General features: G+C 53.3%; 2 protein-coding genes across 6 annotated transcripts in view; both read right to left on the bottom strand.

Annotated features, from left to right (window-relative positions):
* Positions 1–4,619, bottom strand: part of RBM28 (RNA binding motif protein 28) — a 31,856-nt gene extending 27,237 nt beyond the window's left edge. For all 5 annotated transcript variants that reach the window (XM_036426135.2, XM_045576562.1, XM_036426119.2 and 2 more), the window contains exons 1-2: positions 4,403–4,619; positions 403–561 (exon numbers count right to left, since the gene is read on the bottom strand). In XM_036426135.2, coding sequence (XP_036282028.1) covers positions 403–561; positions 4,403–4,520 — 277 coding nt within the window. In that variant the 5' untranslated portion in view covers positions 4,521–4,619. The remainder of the gene's footprint in view (positions 1–402; positions 562–4,402) is intronic.
* Positions 4,620–10,720: 6,101 nt separating this feature from the next.
* Positions 10,721–21,622, bottom strand: PRRT4 (proline rich transmembrane protein 4). Its single transcript, XM_045576571.1, has 6 exons — positions 21,402–21,622; positions 19,479–20,203; positions 19,290–19,394; positions 18,814–18,942; positions 18,649–18,654; positions 10,721–13,089 (listed from the first exon to the last, which is right to left on the bottom strand). Exons 2-6 carry the CDS (start codon positions 20,128–20,130, stop codon positions 11,261–11,263), a joined length of 2,721 nt encoding a protein of 906 aa, XP_045432527.1. The 5' UTR covers positions 20,131–20,203; positions 21,402–21,622; the 3' UTR covers positions 10,721–11,260.
* Positions 21,623–21,974: the final 352 nt, after the last annotated feature.

Below are 21,974 nucleotides of genomic sequence, written 5' to 3' on the forward strand. Positions count from 1 at the left end.
TTCTCTCTCATCGATGTTTCTAGCTCTCTATCCCTCTCTCCTCCTCTCTGTGAAAAATCAATAAAATATATTTTTAAAAATGAAATAAATAAATAAATAAATAAATGAAAATAAATTTTTTAGAAAATTTATTTCCTAAAAAAATAATAAACCATCCACCTTGAGGCCCAGGACAGCACAGGAAAAAAGCTACTAGCAGTAAACGGCATTTACCATAGGGGCTGGTATGACAATACCCAGGACCACAGATTTTCCAGACTTAAAAGTAAACAGAATACATTGGATAAATATAAAAACAAAATTCAGGAAGCTCTAAATTTGGAAGATTCCCACACCCCCATCCTGTCATTCCACTTCCTCTTCACACTGGAAGAAAACTCGCTTCAGTTACTGAAAACTCACCATTTCCCCCCTTTTCCTTAGACTTGTTCCTCAGTTTCTTCTTGGCAACACTCACGTTGATCTTGCAGCCTTCAAAAGTGGTGATCTCCTTGAGGGCCCTTTGAACATCTTCCCGCATAGAAAAAGTGACATAGCCAAAGCCTCGACATGCCTTACTCCCTGAACAAGAAGGAAGAAAGATCATCATCAGTCAAGAGCCCTAAACCAGTGAATTCTCAAAGTGCTAAATTAGCAGATACACTGCCAGGCCATCCTATCATCAGTTTGCCAAAATCTTCCAGCTGGATAGAAACAAGGTTGACATCAGTGGCCCCTTCACTACTTTGCTCAGAACGTGTTGGGTTTCCTCTTCTGCTTTGGTGTCTTTGCTGATGGCTCCTCTTCTTCCTCCTTTCCTGATAATCTCAAGATTATGAGGATCTGTGACAAAAATTATACCCCCAAAGAATGACTTGCAACAATTTCTCACAAAAGTCTGCCCACTCACCTTTCAGAAAATAAGACCAAGAAAAATCAGGACTCTTCCTGATCAGTACAACCAAAATAAAGCAGCTGAAACATGAAGGACTTCAGTGCCAAAATAAAAATGTACCCACAATAAATGCTGTGCACTGTGTATGTCTGCAGAAAGCACATATTTACTTGAATCCTCACAACAATCGTGTGAAATGATTCCCATCTTAAAGAGGTTAAGTGGCATGCCCAAGTCACTAATACAGAGTAAGACTTCATCTCATACCCTCCCTTCCATCCCACTAGGTGCAGCACTCTTTGCAATATATCTAGGCTGTCTGAACAGAAAAGTATATGGTTTCTTAATAAGAAAATAAGAGCTTTCTTTAAAGATTTATACACAGGTAAAAGGTAAGATTACATATAGCCTATACTCTGAGGACTCAAAGAAGAATTCCCATTCAATTGCCTGTTCTTCCCCTAAAACACAACTATCCCAGACTGCAGTGTTTCTTAAATTGTTTTGAGTAATGAATGTAACTCATTATGTGAAGCTAGTCCATATATATATATATATATATATATATATATATATATTCCTATATAAAACAAAAAAAAAGTTCTATGAATACTTATGCTTTACCATATATGGATATACTCCTAGTTCATTTAAAAATTAGAGGCCCAGTGCATGAAATTTGTGAACTTGGGGAGGGGTCCCTCAGCCTGGTCTGTGCCCTCTCGCATTCTGGGAGCCCTAGGGGGATGTCTGACTGACAGCTTAGGCCTGCACCCACCTAAGTCGGCAGTCGGACATCTTTAGAGCTCCCACGGAGGTGGGAGAGGCTCCCACCACCGCCACTGACTCACCAGCTATAAGCCCAGCTCTGGCTGAGCGGTGCTCACCCTGTGGGAGTACACTGACCACCAGGGGGCAGCTCCTGCATTGAGCGTCTGCACCTTGGTGGTCAGTGTGCCTTACAGCACACTGCCATTCTGCCATTCGGTCAATTTGCATATTATCCTTTTATTATATAGGATTCTAGTCAATCACTAATGGGCAATGATCTGCAGTTTAAGAAGCATTGCTACATAGCACTCTCATTCTCTCATTCAGCCATATCTATACTTAAAATAGCAAATAATCAGGCAGGTGCAATGACTCAAATAGCAATTAGAGCCACATTGACAATCCTACTCTAACTTACGTTACTAACAAAATAGAACCTAAGGATGCAGTGATTGTTAGCACACTGTCAGCCTACCTACTCACATACTCAGATACCATGGGGGTGGGGAGAGCACAAGATGCCAATTCCCACCACTTGTTCTGCTGAAAGGCAAAGAGCCACCTAGAGAGACAGACCGATGACTTAGAAGGGAACTAAACTAAATGTATGCTCTGGGTAACATCAGGTGCCTGTCTTGAGTATCCCTAAAGTCTAGGTAAGAGAAAGAAATGCTTCTACTATTAAAACCCTACAACTCATCCTCATTCTAATACATGCCATCCCTCCCTCACAGTGATGTATGAGCATCAAACAGAACGTGAAGCATGCAGCAGTAATCCACAAGTCAGTAAATATCTCCAGAGGCTCAAGCCAAAAACTTTAGACTGAGACTTGACTCTTTGACCCCCTCTTTTTCTCATACCCCACATCTGATCCATCAGCAAATCCTCTCAGCTTTACCTTAAAAAATATCCATATTCTGCCTTAGCCAATTTGGCTCAGTAGATAGAGCACTGGCCTGCAGACTGAAGGGTCCCAGGTTTGATTCCAGTCAAAGTCACATGGGATTGTGGGCTCTATCTCCGGGAGGGAGGGGAGGGGGGGACATACAGGAGGCAACCAATCAATAATTCTCTCTTATCATTGATGTTTCTATCTCTCTCTCTCTCTCCCCATCTCCCTTCTTCTCTGAAATCAATAAAAATACATGATATATATATATATATATATATATATATATATATCCCTAACTGGTTTGGTTCAGTGGATAGAGCATCGGCCTGCAGACTAAAGGGTCCCAGGTTTGATTCTAGTCAAGGGCATGTACCTTGGTTATGGGCACATCCCCAGTAGGAGGTGTGCAGGAGGCAACTGATCAATGTTTCTCTCTTATCAATGTTTCTAACTCTCCCTCTTCCTTCCTCTCTGTAAAAAAAAGTTAAAACTTAAAAATTAAAAAAAAATAAAAGTCAATAAAATATATTTTTAAAAATAAAATAGAATTGTATTAATATATATATATATATATATATATATATATATATATCCACATTCTAATCACTTTTTACCACCCATGGCTATCATCCTAGTCCAACACCATAGCCTCTCGCCTGGATTACTGCAAGAGGTGTCCCTGCTTCCGTTCTATTCTCCAATAGCCTACTCTCAACACAACGGCCTGACAATCTTTCAAAATGTAAACCAGATCATACTTACTGCTCCCTGCTCAAAACCAGTAGTTTCCCATCTCAGATAGAAGCCAAAGCCCTTGCAATGGCCTATGAGCTTCTACATAATCTGAGGACCCAGATTTCAACTCCTAATTCCTTCCTTTCATTCCACCCCAGTCACCCAGGTCTCCATGCTATTCCTCCAATATACCAGCACAGTCCTCCTCAGTATCCTTGAGCTTAAAGTTTCCTCTGCCTAGACTGCTCCTCTCCCTTGACAGACACATTCACTCACCTCCAGGCCTTCCCCGGTTAATCTGTAATTGGCACTACTCTATGCCCCTTAAACATCCACAAACACACATACACACACACACTCCCTATCCTTCTTCCATGAGTTATTTTTCTCCTTAATATTTACCACCATTATCACTATATATTTTGCTTGTCTGTTGTCTGTCTTCCCATCTTGAAGACATAACTAAGAATAATGAATTTTGTTTGGCTGTGTGCACTGATGTATCCCCAGGACCTACAACATGCCTGGCCCTTAGTAGGCATTCAATAAATATTTATTAATAACCGAGGAAATGAGTAACATGATGGGTGAGAGCTCGGGGCGGGGGCGGGGGGAGGGGGGGGGAGAGAGTCTGGTGATCAAATTCTGGGTCCACTACTTACCAGCTGTAAAAACTTAAGCTAAAATTACCAACTACCTCCAAGCCCTAGATTCCTGTTCAATAAAATGGGGTTAAGAGTCTCCACCTAATTAAGAATGGTGAGAAAACTAAATGAGATAACAGGTGTGCAACTCAGCACCGCACCTGGCAATAGCTGGCTCTCAATAAGCCTTACTGATGCTTTAATGAAAGGTTGCTACTTTCACTGTCACCAAATGAGATATATTGTATATGAGCGTGCATAATAACCGGAAAGCGCTACTTAAACTAAGGGAATGCTCTGACGCTCAGAAACAGACCCCTATGGACTCATTTAGGACTGAGTCAGTTTGAAAAAGAAACTCAATTCCCAGATCCCTCTCTTAGGGGCGGGTAACGAAAGCCGGCAAGCTGCAATTTGGGAAGGTCCTCACCCCCATCCCCGCTCCCAGGAACCCCAGCCCCCTCCGGACGCCCCGCCCCTCACCTTTCTCCGTCACCACGAAGCACTGCTTCACCGGCCCCACCTGGCTGAACAGCTCCGCCAGCTGCTCGCTGCGGGCCGAGGGCGGCAGGCGGCGCACGAACAGCGTCAGCCCCGCCATGAGGCCTCGGAACACGCGCGGGAGGCCGCGAAGGAACCGAGCGCACACGAGGAAAAGCTTCAGCACGCAGACCACGCCGGAAGCCGGGAGACTCCGGAAGTGCTCGGTACTGAAAAGAGTCCGGTGGAAACGCGGTGGGGCGGGGACAAAGGTTCCGGAATTGGGGGATTGGGGAGGTGACTCCAGGGACGGAGCTTCCTGAACCGGGCTCCACCCCACTCCACCCTTCCCTACCTGCGTACCCAAGGCTTCGTCACCTCTTACCCAGCAACAAAGAAATCTCACTCCCAAGAGGTGGATCCCAGTTTACCAGGGCAGGCAGAAGTCGTTTTGCTAGCGACCTAACCCAGGTCTGACATATAATGGATGCTTAATACGTAAATAGTTTCCGAAGTGCCACCGCAGACTCCCAGGTGACATGTATAAAATGCAGCTAGAGCGCACATAGACACAGCACATCACAAGCATCATTCAAACAATTCTCATGTTCTCAGAGGATGTGAGGCATCTGGCACGCTGTAATATAACTGTGAACTGTGCCTCTAACGATTCACAGACCAATTACAGCTGCTAAAGTACACATAGAAACAGATGTATGCAATCATTCTTTCAGTAAATATTTACTAGGTTCCTACTATATGTGGTGGAAGGAAGGAAGGAAGGAAGGAAGGAAGGAAGGAAGGAAGGAAGGAAGGAAGGAAGGAAGGAAGGAAGGAAGGAAGAGAGGGAGGGAGGAAGAGAGGGAGGGAGGGAGGAAGGAGGGAAAAAGGGAGGGAAGGAGAGAGAAAGGGGGAGAGGGAAAGGGGAGGGAGGGAGAGAGGGAGGGAAAGAAAATCAGGAGTCTGCCCTCCTGGAGAATACAATTTAGTGCACGTAGACAGACATTAATTAGAAATTTTTTTTGCCAAAACCGGTTTGGCTCAATGGATAGAGCATCGGACTGCGGACTGAAAGGTCCTGGGTTCGATTCCCATCAAGGGCATGTACCTTGATTGCGGGCACATCCCCAATAGGGGGTGTGCAGGAGGCAGCTGATGATGATTCTCTCTCATCGATGTTTCTAACTCTCTATCCCTCTCTCTTCCTCTCTGTAAAAAATCAATAAAATATATTTTTTTTAAAAAGAAAAATTTTTACAAATGAATCACAATATGCACACTGCACGATCGCATGAGAACACATCCAAAGCAGACATTACATCCAGCTTATACATACAGACCTATAACCCAGGCCCTCCCAGACACCGGGGAAAATCTTCCCTCAGATCAGCTTATCAGACCAATGCAAGGCTTAGGGGACCTCACTGGTCAGGGGATCTGAGAGCTCCTGGGTCCTGAAACACAAAGAATGTTTGCCATCCCAATGGGCTCAGGAACTGATCTACATGCCAGACTGCAGCACCTTGCAGAACATCCAGCTGAAAAGTACCCGGTTCACTTTTAGTAATTACTTTTAAATGGTATAACCTGAACACACGGTAGTAAACATTCAAAAAGTGCCAACAGTAGAGTGAAAAGTAAGCTTCCTTCTCTCCTCAAACCCCATTTACTCTCAGTACATTCTGGATGGATGGATGACTGGTTGTTAGTAATGGGGAAAACACAACATCAAATTTATGAAGCCCTAGCTTCAAGTAAGTAATAAATAGATACTTAAAAGAAAATGTCTCAGTTATGTTAGAACATATTTTTAAGGCTATGGGCTTAATCCTATCCAAGATAAAGTGAGACAAATAGACAAAGGAAATGGGATGGGTCATTTAAATAAAGCTGATTTGGGATTCCGAATTCCTTCTTTTTTTTTTTTCTCCTCCTCTCTTGCCCCCTCAAAATTCCATTCCCTGCCGAAACCGGTTTGGCTCAGTGGACAGAGCATCAGCCTTTGGACTGGAGGGTCCCAGGTTGAATTCTGGTCAAGGGCATGTACAATACCTTGGTTGCAGGCACATCCCCGGTGGGGGGTGTGCAAGAGGCAGCTGGTTGATGTTTCTCTCTAGTCGATGTTTCTAACTCTCTATCCCTCTCTCTTCCTCTCTGTAAAAAATCAATAATATATATATATATATATATATATATATATATATATATATATATATATATATATTTGCCCCCCTCCCTCCCATACATACCCTCTCTCCCCAGAGTTTTATGTCCATTGGTTGTACTTATATGCATGTATACAAGTCCTTCGGTTGATCTATTATCTCCCCCAGCTCTCCCTCCCCTCCCCACTGTAATTTGACAGTCTGCTTGTTGCTTTACTGTCTCTATCAATAAAATATATTTAATTTAAAAAAAGTTCCATCCCCAGAGATTAAATTGCAAGTTTCAGGGCCCCAGCTTTGGGGAGGCCTTCCCAGCCCCGGCTGCGGTGTGCACAGGGAAAAGAACCAGAAGAAGAAGGCTATTCTAACATTCCTTTGGGACACCCCCCTACAACGCTAAGTTCTAAGTACCTGGGACCCAAGCCCTCCTGAAAGGACAAAATGAAACTGTGTCCCTGTGCCCATCAGGGGGCAGCAGCCACCCACAGTGAGAAGGAGTTTTGTGTGCTAGTGGAGGATAGCGATGCAACTGATGCTTTTTGCATTTCTTACATTTCAGACCTGTCTCCCCATCTCAGTCTCCCAGCCTCGGCCTTAGCCCCCCGCCCCTCCTATCCATTCACATCAGGGACACCACATGGTTCTTTGATCGGGAATATTTGCCCATCCATCTCCCCAGGACACATGCAGGGTTCTTTATTAAATAGCAGGAGTCGTAATACCCTGCACCACACCAGCACCGCCGCTTCCAGGGGAAATAAACCGCTGGCCTCTGTCATCCATCACCGTGCACGAGCCACGAAAGGAAGTGCAGAGGCTCTCAGCCAGCCTCTCCCTAAGCCTCCTGCCTCTGGCTGCACTCCCACTTGAAAGACAAACCTTCCATATCACTGCATACTTCTTGTTCTTAGCGCTTTTCACAACTCTTATTAGTTACTTATTCTATTGCAATTATTTATAAGAGCAACTTCTTTTTTTAATCCTCACCTGAGGATATTTTTTCCATTGATTTTTTTAGAGAGCAGGAGAGAGGGAGATGGAAGGGAAAAAAAGAGCAAGAAAGATAGATCAACATAAGAGAGACAGCCGAAACCGGTTTGGCTCAGTGGATAGAGCATAGGCCTGTGGACTGAAAGGTCCCAGGTTCGATTCCAGTCAAGGGCATGTACCTTGGTTGCGGGCACATCCCCAGTAGGGTGTGTGCAAGAGGCAGCTGATCGATGATTCTCTTTCATCGATGTTTCTAACTCTCTATCCCTCTCTCTTCCTCTCTGTAAAATAAATCAATAAAAAATTATATATATATATATATATATATATATATATATATATATATTTTAAACATGAGAGAGACACATTGATTGCTTGCCTCACACAGCGTGTTACTGGGCAAGGATCGAAACTGCAACAAATGGAACCCACAACCCTTCCCATTCCATGGGCCAACATTCTGACCACTGCGAAAACTGGCAAGGACTATAAGAGTAACTTTTTTTTTTTAATGTTAACAGACACTCAATGGTCATTGGTGTTTGTTTGTTTTTATTTCATAGAAGAAGAGAGAGAGGGAGAGAGAGATGGAAACATCCATGATGAGAGAGTCATTGATAGGCTGCCTCCTGTACATCCCACACTGGGGATCGAGCCTGCAGTCCAGGCATGTGCCCTCAACCGGAATCGAACCTGGAGCCCTTCGGACCACAGGCTGACACTCTATCCACTGAGCCAAGCCAGAGTCTAAGAGTAACTTTTTAATGTTTGCCTTCACAAAAAAACCTTCAGCTTTTTAAGTTCAAGACTAGCATCACAGTGTTCACCTCTCTGGCCCCAGCACCTAGCACCTTGTAAGCATTCAATAAAATGTTTAAAAGAAATTGGATGAAAGAAGGTAAGTTTGTCTCTCGGTCTCCTATAGTATTAAGAATTGAAACAGAAGCGTATATGCATTAGGATTGCCTGGGCTCCTCTGGAAAACCTGCTTTGGGTATGGGCTGAGTTATGAGGCAAAAGGGAAGGGTTGTCTCACTAAAATCTCACCCTCTTTGTAATGTCAAAGGTAATTTTTTTGGGAAAAGTATTGGAGCTGTAGTCCCTTGCCCTGTCCCACCCCCATTTCATCAGCCCCATTCAGAGCTTTCAGACAGAAAAGCTGTGTGTGTATGTGTGTGTGTGTGTGTGTGTGTGTGTGTGTGTGTGTGAAAGAGAGAGAGAGAGAGAGAGAGAGAGAGAGAGAGAGAGAGAGAGAGAGAGAGAGAGAGAACTGACTGGGATATGAGACATGGACTGCTTTGTCAGGAGATGTTCAGTTAAGATGTTCAGTTAAGATGCATGAACTGAAGAATCCTTGATGGGAAGAGTGAGTGAGCAGCTGGCATGGCAAGAGGATTGGGGTGAGAAAGAGATGGCAGAGAGAAGTTGCATCTGGGCAGAGGCAAAAAGCAAGCGCTCCTTCCATGTCACAAAGCAGCTCTGATGCTGGGGTGCTACAGCCACCAGGACACCAGTGAGAAATGCCTGCAATTAGGAGGCTGACAGTTCTCTGGGCCTCAGCCCAGAGTGACAATGCAGCAAGAATTTCTGAGCCCAACTGAGCCAGGTGATAGAGGAGACACAGTCCGAACCAATCCAGCCCTATCGCTCAACCATGCCTGCCCACCCCCTCAATTTCTTCCCCAATGTGACCCCTCACTCCTCCCACAAACATCATTGACTCCCTCTTGCTGCTGAGGTCCCATGCCCTGTGCAGGAGAACAGTGTGCTAATTCTTCCACAAGGGCAGTGGTTGGCAAACTGCAGCACTGTTGACTAATGAGTTTGCTGGCCACTGGGATAGGGGCTTAATCACAAGAAACAACAACAGCCTGTAATTATTGGAATCGAGAGTGTAGGTCAGTGGTTGGCAAACTCATTAGTCAACAGAGTGGCAAACCGTGGCTCAAGAGCTGAAATTTGCAGACCACTGCCCAAGGGCACTGGCCCTGATCTCCTGCTTCCCTTCCCTCCTCACATCCCCACCAGCTCATGGACAGAGTTGGAAGAAAAAAAACCACTCCTGGTTCTGTTTTTGCACTTCCAGGCTAGGATGTGGGCCTCTGTAATGTGTAGGACATCTGCCAAAACACTGCCAGATTTTCGTTTTCAAGCCTAATTTATGACTCTGTTTTAGTGCCACTGAACTTCCTGCATCTTAGTCAAATGATAAACGCACGCCACAGAGCTCAGAGCCAAGTGCTCTGGACAAGGGACGGGTGACAGGGTGCTGGTGGTTTGGATGTATCCCCAGGTCTCTGCAATGTGAGTTCTGCTTTGGTGGGTAGGATATGGGAGGGAGGGGTTAGGAAGACAGGCTTTCTCCAGGAAGGATCTGCACCTCCCGGAGGCAATTGCTCTACAGGGGAAGAGGGCTGAGAGTCCAGCCTTTAAGGGGCCTTGTTGGTAGGTGGAACCTGTGGGAATTCCTCTGGGAAGGTGGCAGGAAGATTGCTGGGCTCCCAGCTCAAGGTGACCAAGCCCTTGATGTGTGTATCAACATTTCCACAAAGAATTTTACCAAGAATTAGTCCCTGTCAAAACCGGTTTGGATCAGTGGATAGAGCATCGGCCTGCGGACTCAAGGTTCCCGGGTTCAATTCCGGTCAAGGGCATGTACTTTGGTTGTGGGCACATCCCCAGTGGGGGGGCGGGGAGTGCAGGAGGCAGCTGATTGATGTTTCTCTCTCATCGATGTTTCTAACTCTCTGTCCCTCTCTCTTTCTCTCTGTAAAAAAAATCAATAAAATATATATTTTAAAGTTTTAATAATAAAAAAAAAGAACTAGTCCCGAGTCCCCTGAACACCAGGACCTGAGCCCAGCTCCCAGAAATGCCGAGAGTCCACCAAAGACTGTAGTTTCTGCCTCACCTCTAAGGGCCACGTTCCATCTCGGGGGGGGGGGGGGGGGTGTGAGGAAAGCCCAGAGAGTCAAATGGTCTTCAAGGGGCTGCCCCCAGGACCCTCACTCATCCCAGACAGGACAAAACTCCTTGCAGTTGGGAGTAAAGGTCCCTGGGATCTGGGATGGACCCACCCCACCTAAATGCAGCTTCTCTTCCAGTTCTGGCAGAACCACTAACGCTGTCGTCTCATGTAAGCTTTTCCAAGAAGGTCATACCATTCTCCTCTGAAAATATTTTATTGATAAATTAACTCTGATAGCGCTCATCCCCCACACAACAGCTGTAGAGTCTCCTAGGTGGGCCATGGACCCTTCCTTCTCCAGGGGAGGGTCCTGTGGGAACGGGGAGTCTCTCCCGCAGGGATGGGACTCCTGGGCATGGCAGAGGTGGGCACGGGGGCTGAGGACCATCCCGAGGTCTTCTGAGGATAGCCCCCCTCACCCAGTACCAGAGCGGGCAGTGGCGATCAGGAGTGGAGCACCTTGGAGCTTTATTGCTGGTGAATGCCAAGGCAAGTGGGACCCCTGCCAGCCTAGAATGGCGAGGGCATCGACGCCCAGGGCTCCAGAGGAGGCGGCACTAATTCCCAATCCACAGAGCCTGGCTGCTGACCCACCCACCCAGAAGCCCCTGGATGGGGGAGGAAGCAGGGCGAGGTATGTGAGTCAGGCCGGATGGGGGGAGGGTGACAGTGTGCAGGTCAGGGGCAGGGCTGACGCCAGGAGGGGGCGTATGGCCTGGTCCCGAGGGGGCTTCCTCTTCACAGGTCTATGGTGTCGCTGCCCATGCTCAACTCGTCGATCTGCCGGCAGGCGTCCAGGAATTGCTCCTGCAGCAAGGCCTCTTGGGCCTGCAGCTCACAGGCAGGCTCTGGGGAGTCGCGGGAGGACGGGGACAGGGCCTGGTAGGATCCTGAGGCTGGGAGGCGTGGGCTGCTTGCAGAGGGCCGCGGGGGGCTGAGGACGCAGACCAGCGGGCAGCGCGGGGCCCGGTCCCGGTCTGGGCTGGAGCACAGCAGCATGGACGAACTGTCCCGGGAAAGTCCACACAGCGAGCCTGACGACGCGCTACTGCCCGCGGGCCAGGCCCCGGGGGAGGAAAGGCCTGGGGGCGCGGAGATGACCGGGGCCTCCTCGGACCTCCCACTGGGCCCAGCCCCGGGCGAGGAGGTGCCGTAGAGGCCGAGCCCGGGCAGGGCTTCCCCGAAGGCAGGGCCCTGGAAGAGCCCGGGCGCCAGCAGCGCCTCGCTGCAGAGGGCCTCCTCGATGCTGCGCCGCAGGTTGATGGGGGATGGCGGGGCGAAGTCCACAGTGCAGTCGCTGCATGGGGAGGAAGCTGGGGAGGGGGGCGCCGGGTGGGCCGCTGACCCCCCGCAGCCCCGACAGGAGCCTCCCTGGAACAGGAGGTCGGGGCCCGGCCCCGCCAGGGCGCACAGCTGCAGCAGCTCCGCGTCGCCGCGCGCGATGGCGCCGCCCAGAGGCTCCTTGTCCGGCGCCCCGGGCACCCAGCGCGCGGGCAGCAGCGGCGCCGCGTGGCCCGGGGACAGGCGGAGGAGCTTGGCCCAGCAGCGCGGCGGCGGCGCGCGGGGGCTGCAGAGCGCCGGGTAGAGGCCCAGCAGCGCCAGCGGCAGCGCGATGCCCACCTCGCCCAGGCGCAGGCCCAGCTGGAAGGCCCACCAGGGCCAGGGCCCCGCCAGGCCGGGCTGGCCGCCGAGGCCCAGGGCGTGCAGCACCTCGTAGCCCTGCAGCGCCCCGCTCAGCAGCCCGAAGGCGCCGGCCACCGGGGCCGTGCGCGCCGCGCGCCTCCAGGAGTCCCGCGGGGCGAAGGGGCTGCGCGCCGCCGGCGGGAGCGGCGTGGCGCCCTGCAGCCCGGACCCTCCGAGGGGCGCCCCGGCCCGCCGCCTCCGGCCCCGCCAGCAGGAGAGCGCCAGTAGCAGGGCGGACAGCAGGGCGGCGAGGAAGGCGTGCAGGCCGCGGGAGGCGAGCCGCAGGGGCCGCAGCGGGCGGTGGGCGGCGCTGCCCAGCGCGGCGGCGGCCGCCAGCGCCAGGCCCAGCAGCGGCAGCGCGGCCAGGCCGGCGGGGCAGCGCGGCGGGCGCGGCCGGGCCAGCAGCAGGCAGGCCAGGCCCAGGCCGGCGGCCAGGCACGGCGGCGGCAGGTCCTGCAGCAGCAGCCAGGCCAGCGCGGGCAGCCGGTCGCGATGCCCGTAGGCGTCGTAGAAGAGCGGGAACGCCCGCGTGGCCCCGGCCGAGAGCAGGAGCACGTCCAGCAGCGCCAGGCAGGGGGCGCCGGGCGGGCAGCGCCAGGGCAAGAGGGCCAGGGCCAGCAGCGCCAGCGCGGCCACCAGGCCGAAGAGGGCGCCTACCCCGTACACGTGGGCCTCCCAGGCCAACCCCCAGCGAGCCCGGGCCTCCGCCCAGTCGGCCTCCAGGGTCAGGAAGAAGAGGGACAGCGGGGCCGCAGGAGGCTGCCCCTCGCCTTCGGGCAGTTCAACGTGGCAGGACCCTGGCCCACACCCCGCCGGCTGCACAGAAGGGTTTCCGAGGCTGGCAGGAGAGGGATCCTCTGGACCAAAGGTGGGGAGGGTGGCGTCTGTGGGCAAAGAAAATTTGTCTGAAGCAGTTGTGCAGCCTCCCTCGTCCTGCCACTATGTTCTCCCCCAGCCAGGAGCCTGCATGCCGGTCAGAGTCCTCATAGCCTCCAGCACACCCGTCTTCAATGTGAGACTGGACCTCACACCTTCCCCTCCCCCAGAAGTTTCAGCTCTCACAGCCTTCCCAGATACCTCCCAACCCACCCCCAGCTCCCTGCTTTGTGCACTTGCCTTCCTCACTTTGTAACCCTATTGCAAAGGATTTTTCTTAAGAAGTCCCAGAATTTGCCCAAACCGGTTTGGCTCAATGGCTAGAGCATAGGCCTGCGGACTGAAAGGTCCTGGTTAGATTCCAGTCAAGGGCATGTACCTTGGTTGCGGGCACATCCCCAGTAGAGGGGGTGTGCAAGAGGCAGCTGATCGATGATTCTCTCTCATTGATGTTTCTAATTCTCTATCCCTCTCTCTTCCTCTCTGTAAAAAATCAATAAAATATATTTTTAAAAAGAAAAAGAAGAAGAAGAAGTCCCAGAATTTGCCGAAACTGGTTTTGCTCAGTGAATGGAGCGCCAGCCTGAGGACTGGGGGGTCCCGGGTTCGGTTCCGGTTAAGGGCATGTGCCTGGGTTGTGGGCACATCCTTAGTAGGAGGTGTGCAAGAGGCAGATGATCGATGATTCTCTCTCATCGATGTTTCTAACTATCCCTCTCCTTTCCTCTCTGTAAAGAATCAATAAAATATACATATTTTTAAAAAGTCCCAGAATTTTACAACTGGGAGGGACTGTGGAAGCCCCTTCTAGTTCAATTCTCCCACCGAAAGGAAGCTTCCTAAGGACAAAAAGTTTTGCTTGCTCTGCTCACATCTGAATCCCTGAGCTTAACGTGGTGCCTGGCACAGAGTTAGCATTGAATAAATGATATCCCGGACAATACAGGCTATACACTGAATAAACGAATCCTCTTACTTGCCCGATGCCACCAGAATCCACATCTGAGCCCCAGCGGAGCCCCTCTCCAGAATCCCAGAGCCTCTTCCTAGTACCAGTTGCTTGTTCTGCACCCCTGACTCCCAGCTCCCACCCTGGAGCTAGGAGAGACTCCCCTGCCCCTTTCAACTGCTTCCCCGTCCCTTCAGGAAAACCTCTACACAGACAGACACACAGACAGACACGCAGGCTCATTCTCGTGCATGGGGGCGCTTATACATATATGCAGCAGGACATTCCTGTCCCCGCCCAGCGCCCTGAGGAGAATACCTGCCCACTCCACTTGCCTTCCTGCTTGTTACCCCCCACCCTCAGCCTTCCCTTGTGATCCCCATCCTGACTCAGTCACAAAGACATTGGTCTAAGGCTCTTAATATAGATGCCTCTTTAGTTCTAGCTCCATTTTCTAGAAGGTGGCATTGAGAATAGACTCCCCCTGAGGCTACCCTTGAACTCCTAGGAAGAAACCACTGGGGAGATGATAGTGGGATAAAAGGCTGAGTGGGTGAGCCCCTCAGGGATTGCTCTGGGGTTCGATAACTCAGGCTTCCAACCTCATCTTGTGCTCCAGCACCTTCCCCTCATCCCGAGAGAAAGGGAAGTCGAATAAGAGGTGAGGAGTAAGATGCCTAATTCTACTCGATGAGTTAGGAAGAGTTAGGTCCAAGGATTCTCCCCATGGCTGGGCAGCAAGGGAGGGTGCTGGAAGCTGGACCTCTCCCTACTCCACCTACCGGACTCAGCAAAGCTGCAGCTGCTGGCAAGGGTGGAGGGAGAAAGAGGGTGGAGAAGGGTGGAGACAGCCTGATGCTGATGGGGAGGTGCACAGGAGGCTGCTGTAAAAGGAGGGGCGAGGGTCTCCTGACAAACAGATTCTTGCCCCAACTGCTGGGCCATGCCCAGCCATTCCCAGCCATGCTCAGCAGCCATGCCTCAGCTGGAGCAGACAGGAAGAACCCGGAACACCCCGCCCCAGGCTGTGCCAGCTCCTGCTGGGGACTTGCAAAACAGAGCAGCCCTGAGAACAAGGAAAAGGAGCAAAGAGGCAGAAATTGGCTTTGGAAAGAGAAGAGGGGAAGATAGAATCAGACAACTGCAGAGGGCGGAGAGGGAGCAGCCAAAAAATTAAATATCCACAGCTCACTGCCTACTGCCAATGGCTTCAAGTGCCTGGTCCCTGTTCCATCGCATTCATATCTGAATCGGAGAAGAGTACCCACTGCAGAGGCTGCTGCGAGGGTAAAACTAACAGATGATGTGTGCAAAGCTGTTTGGAGTGTCTGAGCATAATAAGCATTCCATATGTGACTGTTGTTGGTGTCATCGTTATTGGTTAATGTCCGTCACCAATCATCAGTTTGTGATTGTGTTAGTGAGACCGTTTCTGGCCTCCAACTAGTTCTCAATTTAACTAACAAGAGCCTGTTGTCCCTCAGCACATCCTAAACTTTCTTAGGAAATCAACAATTATTCAAATGAGTGAACATCAAGACATTCTCACTTCATAAACCCTGTTTGAATGGACGGACCATCCCTGAATACCTAATGAAGACATAGCTGGAAAGAACATCTTGCTGATGACCACATGCTCCCTCCCTCACCCTCATTCCTGGTCCCCTCCATGCCCTTGCCCAACCCACATCTTCTGCCAAGTGGATGAGTGTGCCTGGTCTTCCCTGGGCCATGATGCGCTCTGCAGCCAGGCAGGGAGACCGCGCCCAGGAGCCCCACCAGCCTGCCGCCCGCAGGCCTCCTCCTCGATCACTGTACAGACAAGTACGGCTCTCAGAGGTCTGCTCCATTCTCACCCGACAGCTCCAGGAAACCCCATCACTCACCTCTGTCCCAAAGCACTCTGGCAACTAGAGCAAGTTTCAACTAAGAAGCCAGAAAAGGAATGAAAACCAGAAAATAGGCAAAGCACAGGCACAGCTCAGGTGTCAAAGGAGGGAGTTCTAAGTAGATGCACTGCTCCTGGGGGCACGGCCTGCCCGGTGTACTCAGCACTGGGCCACGTGGGTGGGGGCAGGTGGAGAAGACCCAGCTTCTGCCTAAGCAGGGGTCCTCAAACTTTTTAAAGTGGGGGCCAGATCACGGTCCCTCAGAGAGCTGGAGGGCCGGACTATATGAACTACTAATTCCTACTGTAACACCTCGGCTGCGCTCACTGCCCAAAAAACCTGGCGGGCCGGATCAGACTCCTCTGCGGGCCGCATGTGGCCCGCGGGCCATAGTTTGAAGACCCCTGGCCTAAAGGGTCTACTTGGCCTCACCTTCCCCAGAGGAACCCTCAGTTTCCCTCAGAAGAGAGAGACGTCCTCTCCTGAGCAGAGCTCCCTTACAAGATGGTCCCACCCTGGCCCTGCGGCCCCTCTTGACCTCAGGGTCGAGGGAGGAGATGGGATGTCAATGTGAGTAATTGGGGAGTTTGGGCTAGCTGGGGAGGAGCCCAGAGCGGAGACGCTGGATTTATGGAGAAGTCAGGCCTGATTATCCACCAGCTGCCCAGATCAAAGGGCAGACTCCACTCTGGATGCCGGGATCGGCAGCCTGTTCAATGTCCTGGCCCCATCCCTCTCCCCACCCCCCACCTCCAGGGTTATGGAGGATTGACACTTTTTGTGAGAGTGACATTTGAAATATTTAACAACTGGAAATGGCACAGGTGCCAGCTAGGGTGGTCAGGGAGTGGAGGGGAGTGGAGGGAGCTAAGGTCAGTGGGTGCTTATCAAGTGAAACAAGTCTCTCACAACCTAAGCAACTGTTTCTGTATGCACTGGCTGAATACAAGCTCTGTCCTAGGGGAAGAGACCTGATGCAAGGCAACAGAAGCCCTGGGGTCAAAGGTTAACTGCACCCACGTTAGAGAGGTCCTAGAGGAGACAGAGAGCTCCCTTGGTGCCCTGACTGACACCACTCCCCACACACACCGCTGGTCCAAGCAAAGCTCCTGGGCCTTCCCTCTGAGAGGACTGTAGCTGGCTTGGGTTTGTCCGAGAGGAATACTCAGGAAGAGGCTGGGTTCCCGCAGCCATCAGTGAAGAGGGGGAAGGAGGGTGGGGCTGGCCGGCTGGGCTGCCTCTGACACTGTCCAGATGCATTAAACCTGCCTGGCAGCGCGGCTGTCACCAATGCTGGGAGACTGCCAAGCTGCATCCTTCCTCCCGAGGCCACAGAGCCTGCCCCCAACCTCGGAGCAGATCCTGGGCAGCACCTGGAGCACAGGGAGCATGCAGGAGGGAGCCACAGTTGGGAGTGTTGAGTCTGGAGCTGCAAGAAGCTGGGCCACCAGTGGTTTCTAGAAGCTGAGCTGGTTCCTAGTGTGGGGTGACTGAGAGGATTCACAGCGACAGTAAACCTTCTGCAGAGCAAAGCTGGGCCTGGAGGTCCCTCTCCATGGCTCCCTTGGCTTCACCTACTAGAACCTCTCCCCAGCCAGTGTGCCTTCTGTCCTGTGGGTTATGTGCTATCCCAGTGGTGGGCAAACTGCGGCTCTCGAGCCACATGCGGTTCTTTGGCCCCTTGAGTTTTTAGCAAAGGCCAGCTTAGGAGTACCCTAATTAAGTTAATAACAATGTACCTACCTATATAGTTTAAGTTTAAAAAATTTGGCTCTCAAAAGAAATTTCAATCGTTGTACAGTTGACATTTAGCTCTGTTGACTGATGAGTTTGCCCACCACTGTGCTATCCTATCACATCTTTTTTTAAAATATATATTTTATTGATTTTTTACAGAGGAAGAGGAGGGATAAAGAGTTAGAAACATCGATGAGAAAGAAACATTGATCAGCTGCCTCCTGCACACCCCCTATTGAGGATGTGCTCGCAACCAAGGCACATGCCCTTGACCGGAATCGAACCTGGGACCTTTCAGTCCGCAGGCCAATGCTCTATCCACTGAGCCAAACCAGTTTCGGCTACCCTATCACATATTGGGGCCAGGGTTTGCAGTGTCTCAGAGGAGGGTCTGGACATGTGTTGCGATGCAGTAGGGGAGAAAAGCAAGGTTAACAGCAACTATTGAATGAGCTTCTACTTTGTGCCCAGCCTCATGCCAGGAGCTTACATTCCCTGGAAGCTCACAATAACAGAATAAGTGCTATTATTAAGCCCTAGATATCTGAAGAAAATTTAGGCTCAGGGACACCAAATAACTTGCCCTAACGTCACCCAGCCAGTTAGTAACTCGGATTCAAAGCCAAGTCTCAAGATTCCGGGGCTTCCGGTCTTTCCTCTGCACCAGCAGCTCGTCTGGATGCTTTCCTGAACGAGGGCGGCATCTGTCTGCTCACGATCTTCCCAGTGAGGAGCCCAGCCCTGCCCGTATCTGACAGCCTGTCATGTCAGATCTGGCAGCAAAGGGGAGAGCCCCAAGTCTGGGTTTGGGACAGGGATCGGGCCAGACAGACAGGAGTGGCGGGTGAGGTTGGCACAGAGGCTGTGGAATTCATGAGGGAGTTCCGGTGTCTGTTTGCCCCTGATACATGTGTCCACATCCTGCTCTGCCCGGGATTGCAAAACTCTCCAAGGACCATTACTTAACTCTGTGTGGGACTGGCCCCAGCAACCCTGTTCTCAAGCCATGAACATGTATCTCCATGGTGATGATGAAGAGAACGGCGATTATGATTAAATGACAATGAAACCAAAGGGTCCCGGGACACCCATTAGTGGCTAACCTGTAGTAAGTGCTCAATGAATAACTGTCAAGCTCACATGAATGGGGCGCTTACCTAGCAATGTGGTTGCAACGGAGGCGGCGCTCAGAGAAGCAGTTGGGTCTAGTGGGCCTGGTGGGCCTGGGCTTGCAAGCTTGCTATCCAGGGAGGACGGGGGTGGGAACAGCGTGGTGCCAAAGGACCCTGCAGAGGGAGGACGCCGGGTTTGAGTGCCATCTTACAGCCTTGGCTTCTGGGCTTTTGGTGGAGAAGCCAGTCTTTCCCCAGAACTTGCCCTCAGAGAGCCACCGTCCCAGGAATGAGAGCCACGTGTCTGCCACGAGCTAAGTTCCATGGACCAAACCAAACTTAACAGGGCAAGGAGAGGATGTCCCCCTGGGAGCAGGGGCCCACGTCCCAGGGCCAGGAAGAAGCAATGCAGACCTCCCCTGGAGCCAAGGAAGCAAGGGCGTGCTGCATAGGCCCCGGGTCCGGTGCCTGCCGCGCAGAGGAAGTCTGTAAATGCTTGTGGCCATGAAGCCAGCACTCACCCGGCAAAGCAGAGGCTCTGGAGGCAGCGCTCGGGGACGCCGCCGGGCCCGGCGGGCTCCCGCCTGAGAAGTTCCGGAGAGGGGACAGAGTGGTGCCGAAGAACCCTGCAAAGGGAGCCCAGCTGAGGCTTCCTCCTCCCTGCCAGGCAGCCCAGCAGGGGCTATCCCCAGGGCGGGGTGGGTACTCACCGAACGGTCCCAGGCGCCCAGCAATCTCTGCCAGGCTGGCCCGCAGACTGGGCAGCAGGGGCAGGGTCCGATGCCCGAGCGTGGGGGCTGCCCCTGCTCTCAGGGACATGTCAAACTGCACTTCCAGCTCCGTCTGCTGGGGCCTGGGGGCGCTGGACGGAGGTGCTGTGGCCATCAGGGCAGTGTCCCAGGTCATAGTGCCCGCCCTGGGCTGGTAGGGGGCAGTAGGCCGGGTGGTGGGCCCAGAGAGGGGGGAAGTGGATTCCAGAGGCAGGGAGGAGGCCCAGGGGGTGGCGCTGCCTTCAGCGGAACCCCACTCTGGGGAGTAGTTCCCCAGGGAGCCCACCAGCAGATCCCAAAGCGGGTCAGTCCTCAGTCCACTGGCCGCCTCCTCCTCCAGCTCCTGGCTCTGCCCGGGGGACAGCGGGTGGGTCTCCGTGACGGGCGCCCCCCAGGCCGAAGCAGGTCCCCGAAGGTGGAATTTGAAGTTCAGTCCCAGATTGAGGGACAGCATAGAGGCCTCGCTCTGAGGTGGTGGGGTCAGCGTGGTGAGAGGGGCGCCCGGGATGGAGGAAGCAGGCTGGGGGCCCACGGGGACAGCGAGGAGGACCCAGCAGAACAGCCCCAGCCCCAGACAGCCATGGCCCGCCATGGCCCCACGGGGTCTCAGGCAGCCTCCGTGGGTAAGGGACTCAGCTCTTCAGCACCTTCGGAGCGCGGAGGTCCTGGAGGAAGGAGAGGCACCGTGAGCCCTGGCTGCCTGCGGGAAATGGCCCCAGAGAGAGGCTTCTGATCACAGAGAAGCAGGGGGTGGGGAGGAGGATGCAAAGGGCTCTTCCCAGGAGAGCTGCCAGCTCCTTCCTCCTTTCAGCGCCCAGCACAAATCTCTCCCCTTCAGTTTCCCTAAGGCCCCTCTCCCCAGACCCCTGCCTCCCGCACCTGCTCAGTGCGGGGTGAGACCACAACCAGCTGCTCTCATCCTTGACTGATAGTAGATGGGATGGACCTGACTCCCAGACGCAGATCCCTTCCCGCCCTCTCTTCTGTCCTCCCTTCCAACCTCAGATATTGATGGAGGCTCCTGTGCGCCCAGCGCCCTTCTGTGAGCAAGCGAGCCCTCACAGACGAGTCTCAACCCAGGCCCACCCCCACAACGTCTTCGGTTGGCCCTCTACTCACCCAGACCCAGGAGTACAGGGCCTGGGAGGGGCAAGCCCGGGCTCGGGGATCTGGCGCCGATGGAGAAGGCAGCCGAGTGAGCTCCCTGGTCCGCCAGAAGCTCTGTCCCTTCAGCCTTTCCCCTCTTTCCTGGGGCTTGGCCTGCTCCCTTCCCTTTAACCCTAGTATTTGGGGGAGGGGCAGCTTGGCCGTCTCTGGTTTCCTGGGGAAGATGGCCAGGCAGGCAAGGCGCTGCTGCAGGAGCTTACACCCCCTCCCCAGGAACCCTTCCCTGCACACACCTCCGATGGGGAAGGGGAGGGTGAGCCGGGGACACATGTGCACCCAGCACCCGTACTTCACACACAGCCACACCTAGCACCCATGACACACTCCCCCACTCACCCTTCACACAGCCTTGCACACAAGTGTGCACACACACACACACACACACACACACACACACATTCCGTCCTGCCGAGTGCCCTCCCTCCTGCATGGGTTTCTATGAGCTCCCAGCCCCCCACCCCCATCCCACCCCTACACACACCCCTGCCTCACAGACACACACAGAAGACAGTCACACGGAGAGGCACACACCCCTGCACACATCGCACACTCCTTACAGACACACATCACACAGCATCCCCGCCACACACGCTGCAGGCGCGCGCACACACACACACACGCTGCAGACACGCGCACACACACACACACGCACACATTCCCCCCCCCCCCCCCCCCGCCCCGCACGCACTGGCCCACCTGCCCCCTCGGAGGCGTTTCCGCTGCCAGGTCCCGGAGGCGGGAGGTGGCGGCCCTGGCGCCCCGCTGGCAGCGCTCCGCGGAGTCGCGCCGGTCCTCTCGGTCGTGCCCGGTGCCCGCCACCTCGGCTTGGCCAGCGCGCTGCCCGGGGCTGGCCGGCCCGGCGGCGGCCACAGCGCTGTCCCCTGCCCGGCCGCTCCGGCTCCCGCTTCCTCCGGCACCGCCTCTCGGCTGAGCGCCCGCGCCCCGCTCCGCCGCACCGCGGTCGGCCCGCCTCCCACCCCCTTCCCTGGCTCTGGCCCCCTCCCCTCCTCCTCCTCCTCCTCCCACCCTCCTGCGGCCGAGGTCCGCCCCCCACCCACCCGGGCCAGCGGGCAGGCGCGCACGTCTGTGCCCGCTTCCCCACGCGCTCCTTCACCCGCAGCTGCCCATCCTCCGCGGCGGGCGCGGGCGCCTCGGTCTCAGCCCGGCGCGGGCAGCCACGCACCCCCGGGGCGGCCCATCACACGCAGCCACCCGCACCCACGCCTTCCCGGGAACACACCCGGGCCTGAGCACCGCGCGCACGCGCGC

The sequence above is a fragment of the Pipistrellus kuhlii genome, unplaced genomic scaffold, assembly GCF_014108245.1.
Source record: "Pipistrellus kuhlii isolate mPipKuh1 unplaced genomic scaffold, mPipKuh1.p scaffold_m20_p_10, whole genome shotgun sequence".
NCBI lineage: Eukaryota > Metazoa > Chordata > Mammalia > Chiroptera > Vespertilionidae > Pipistrellus > Pipistrellus kuhlii.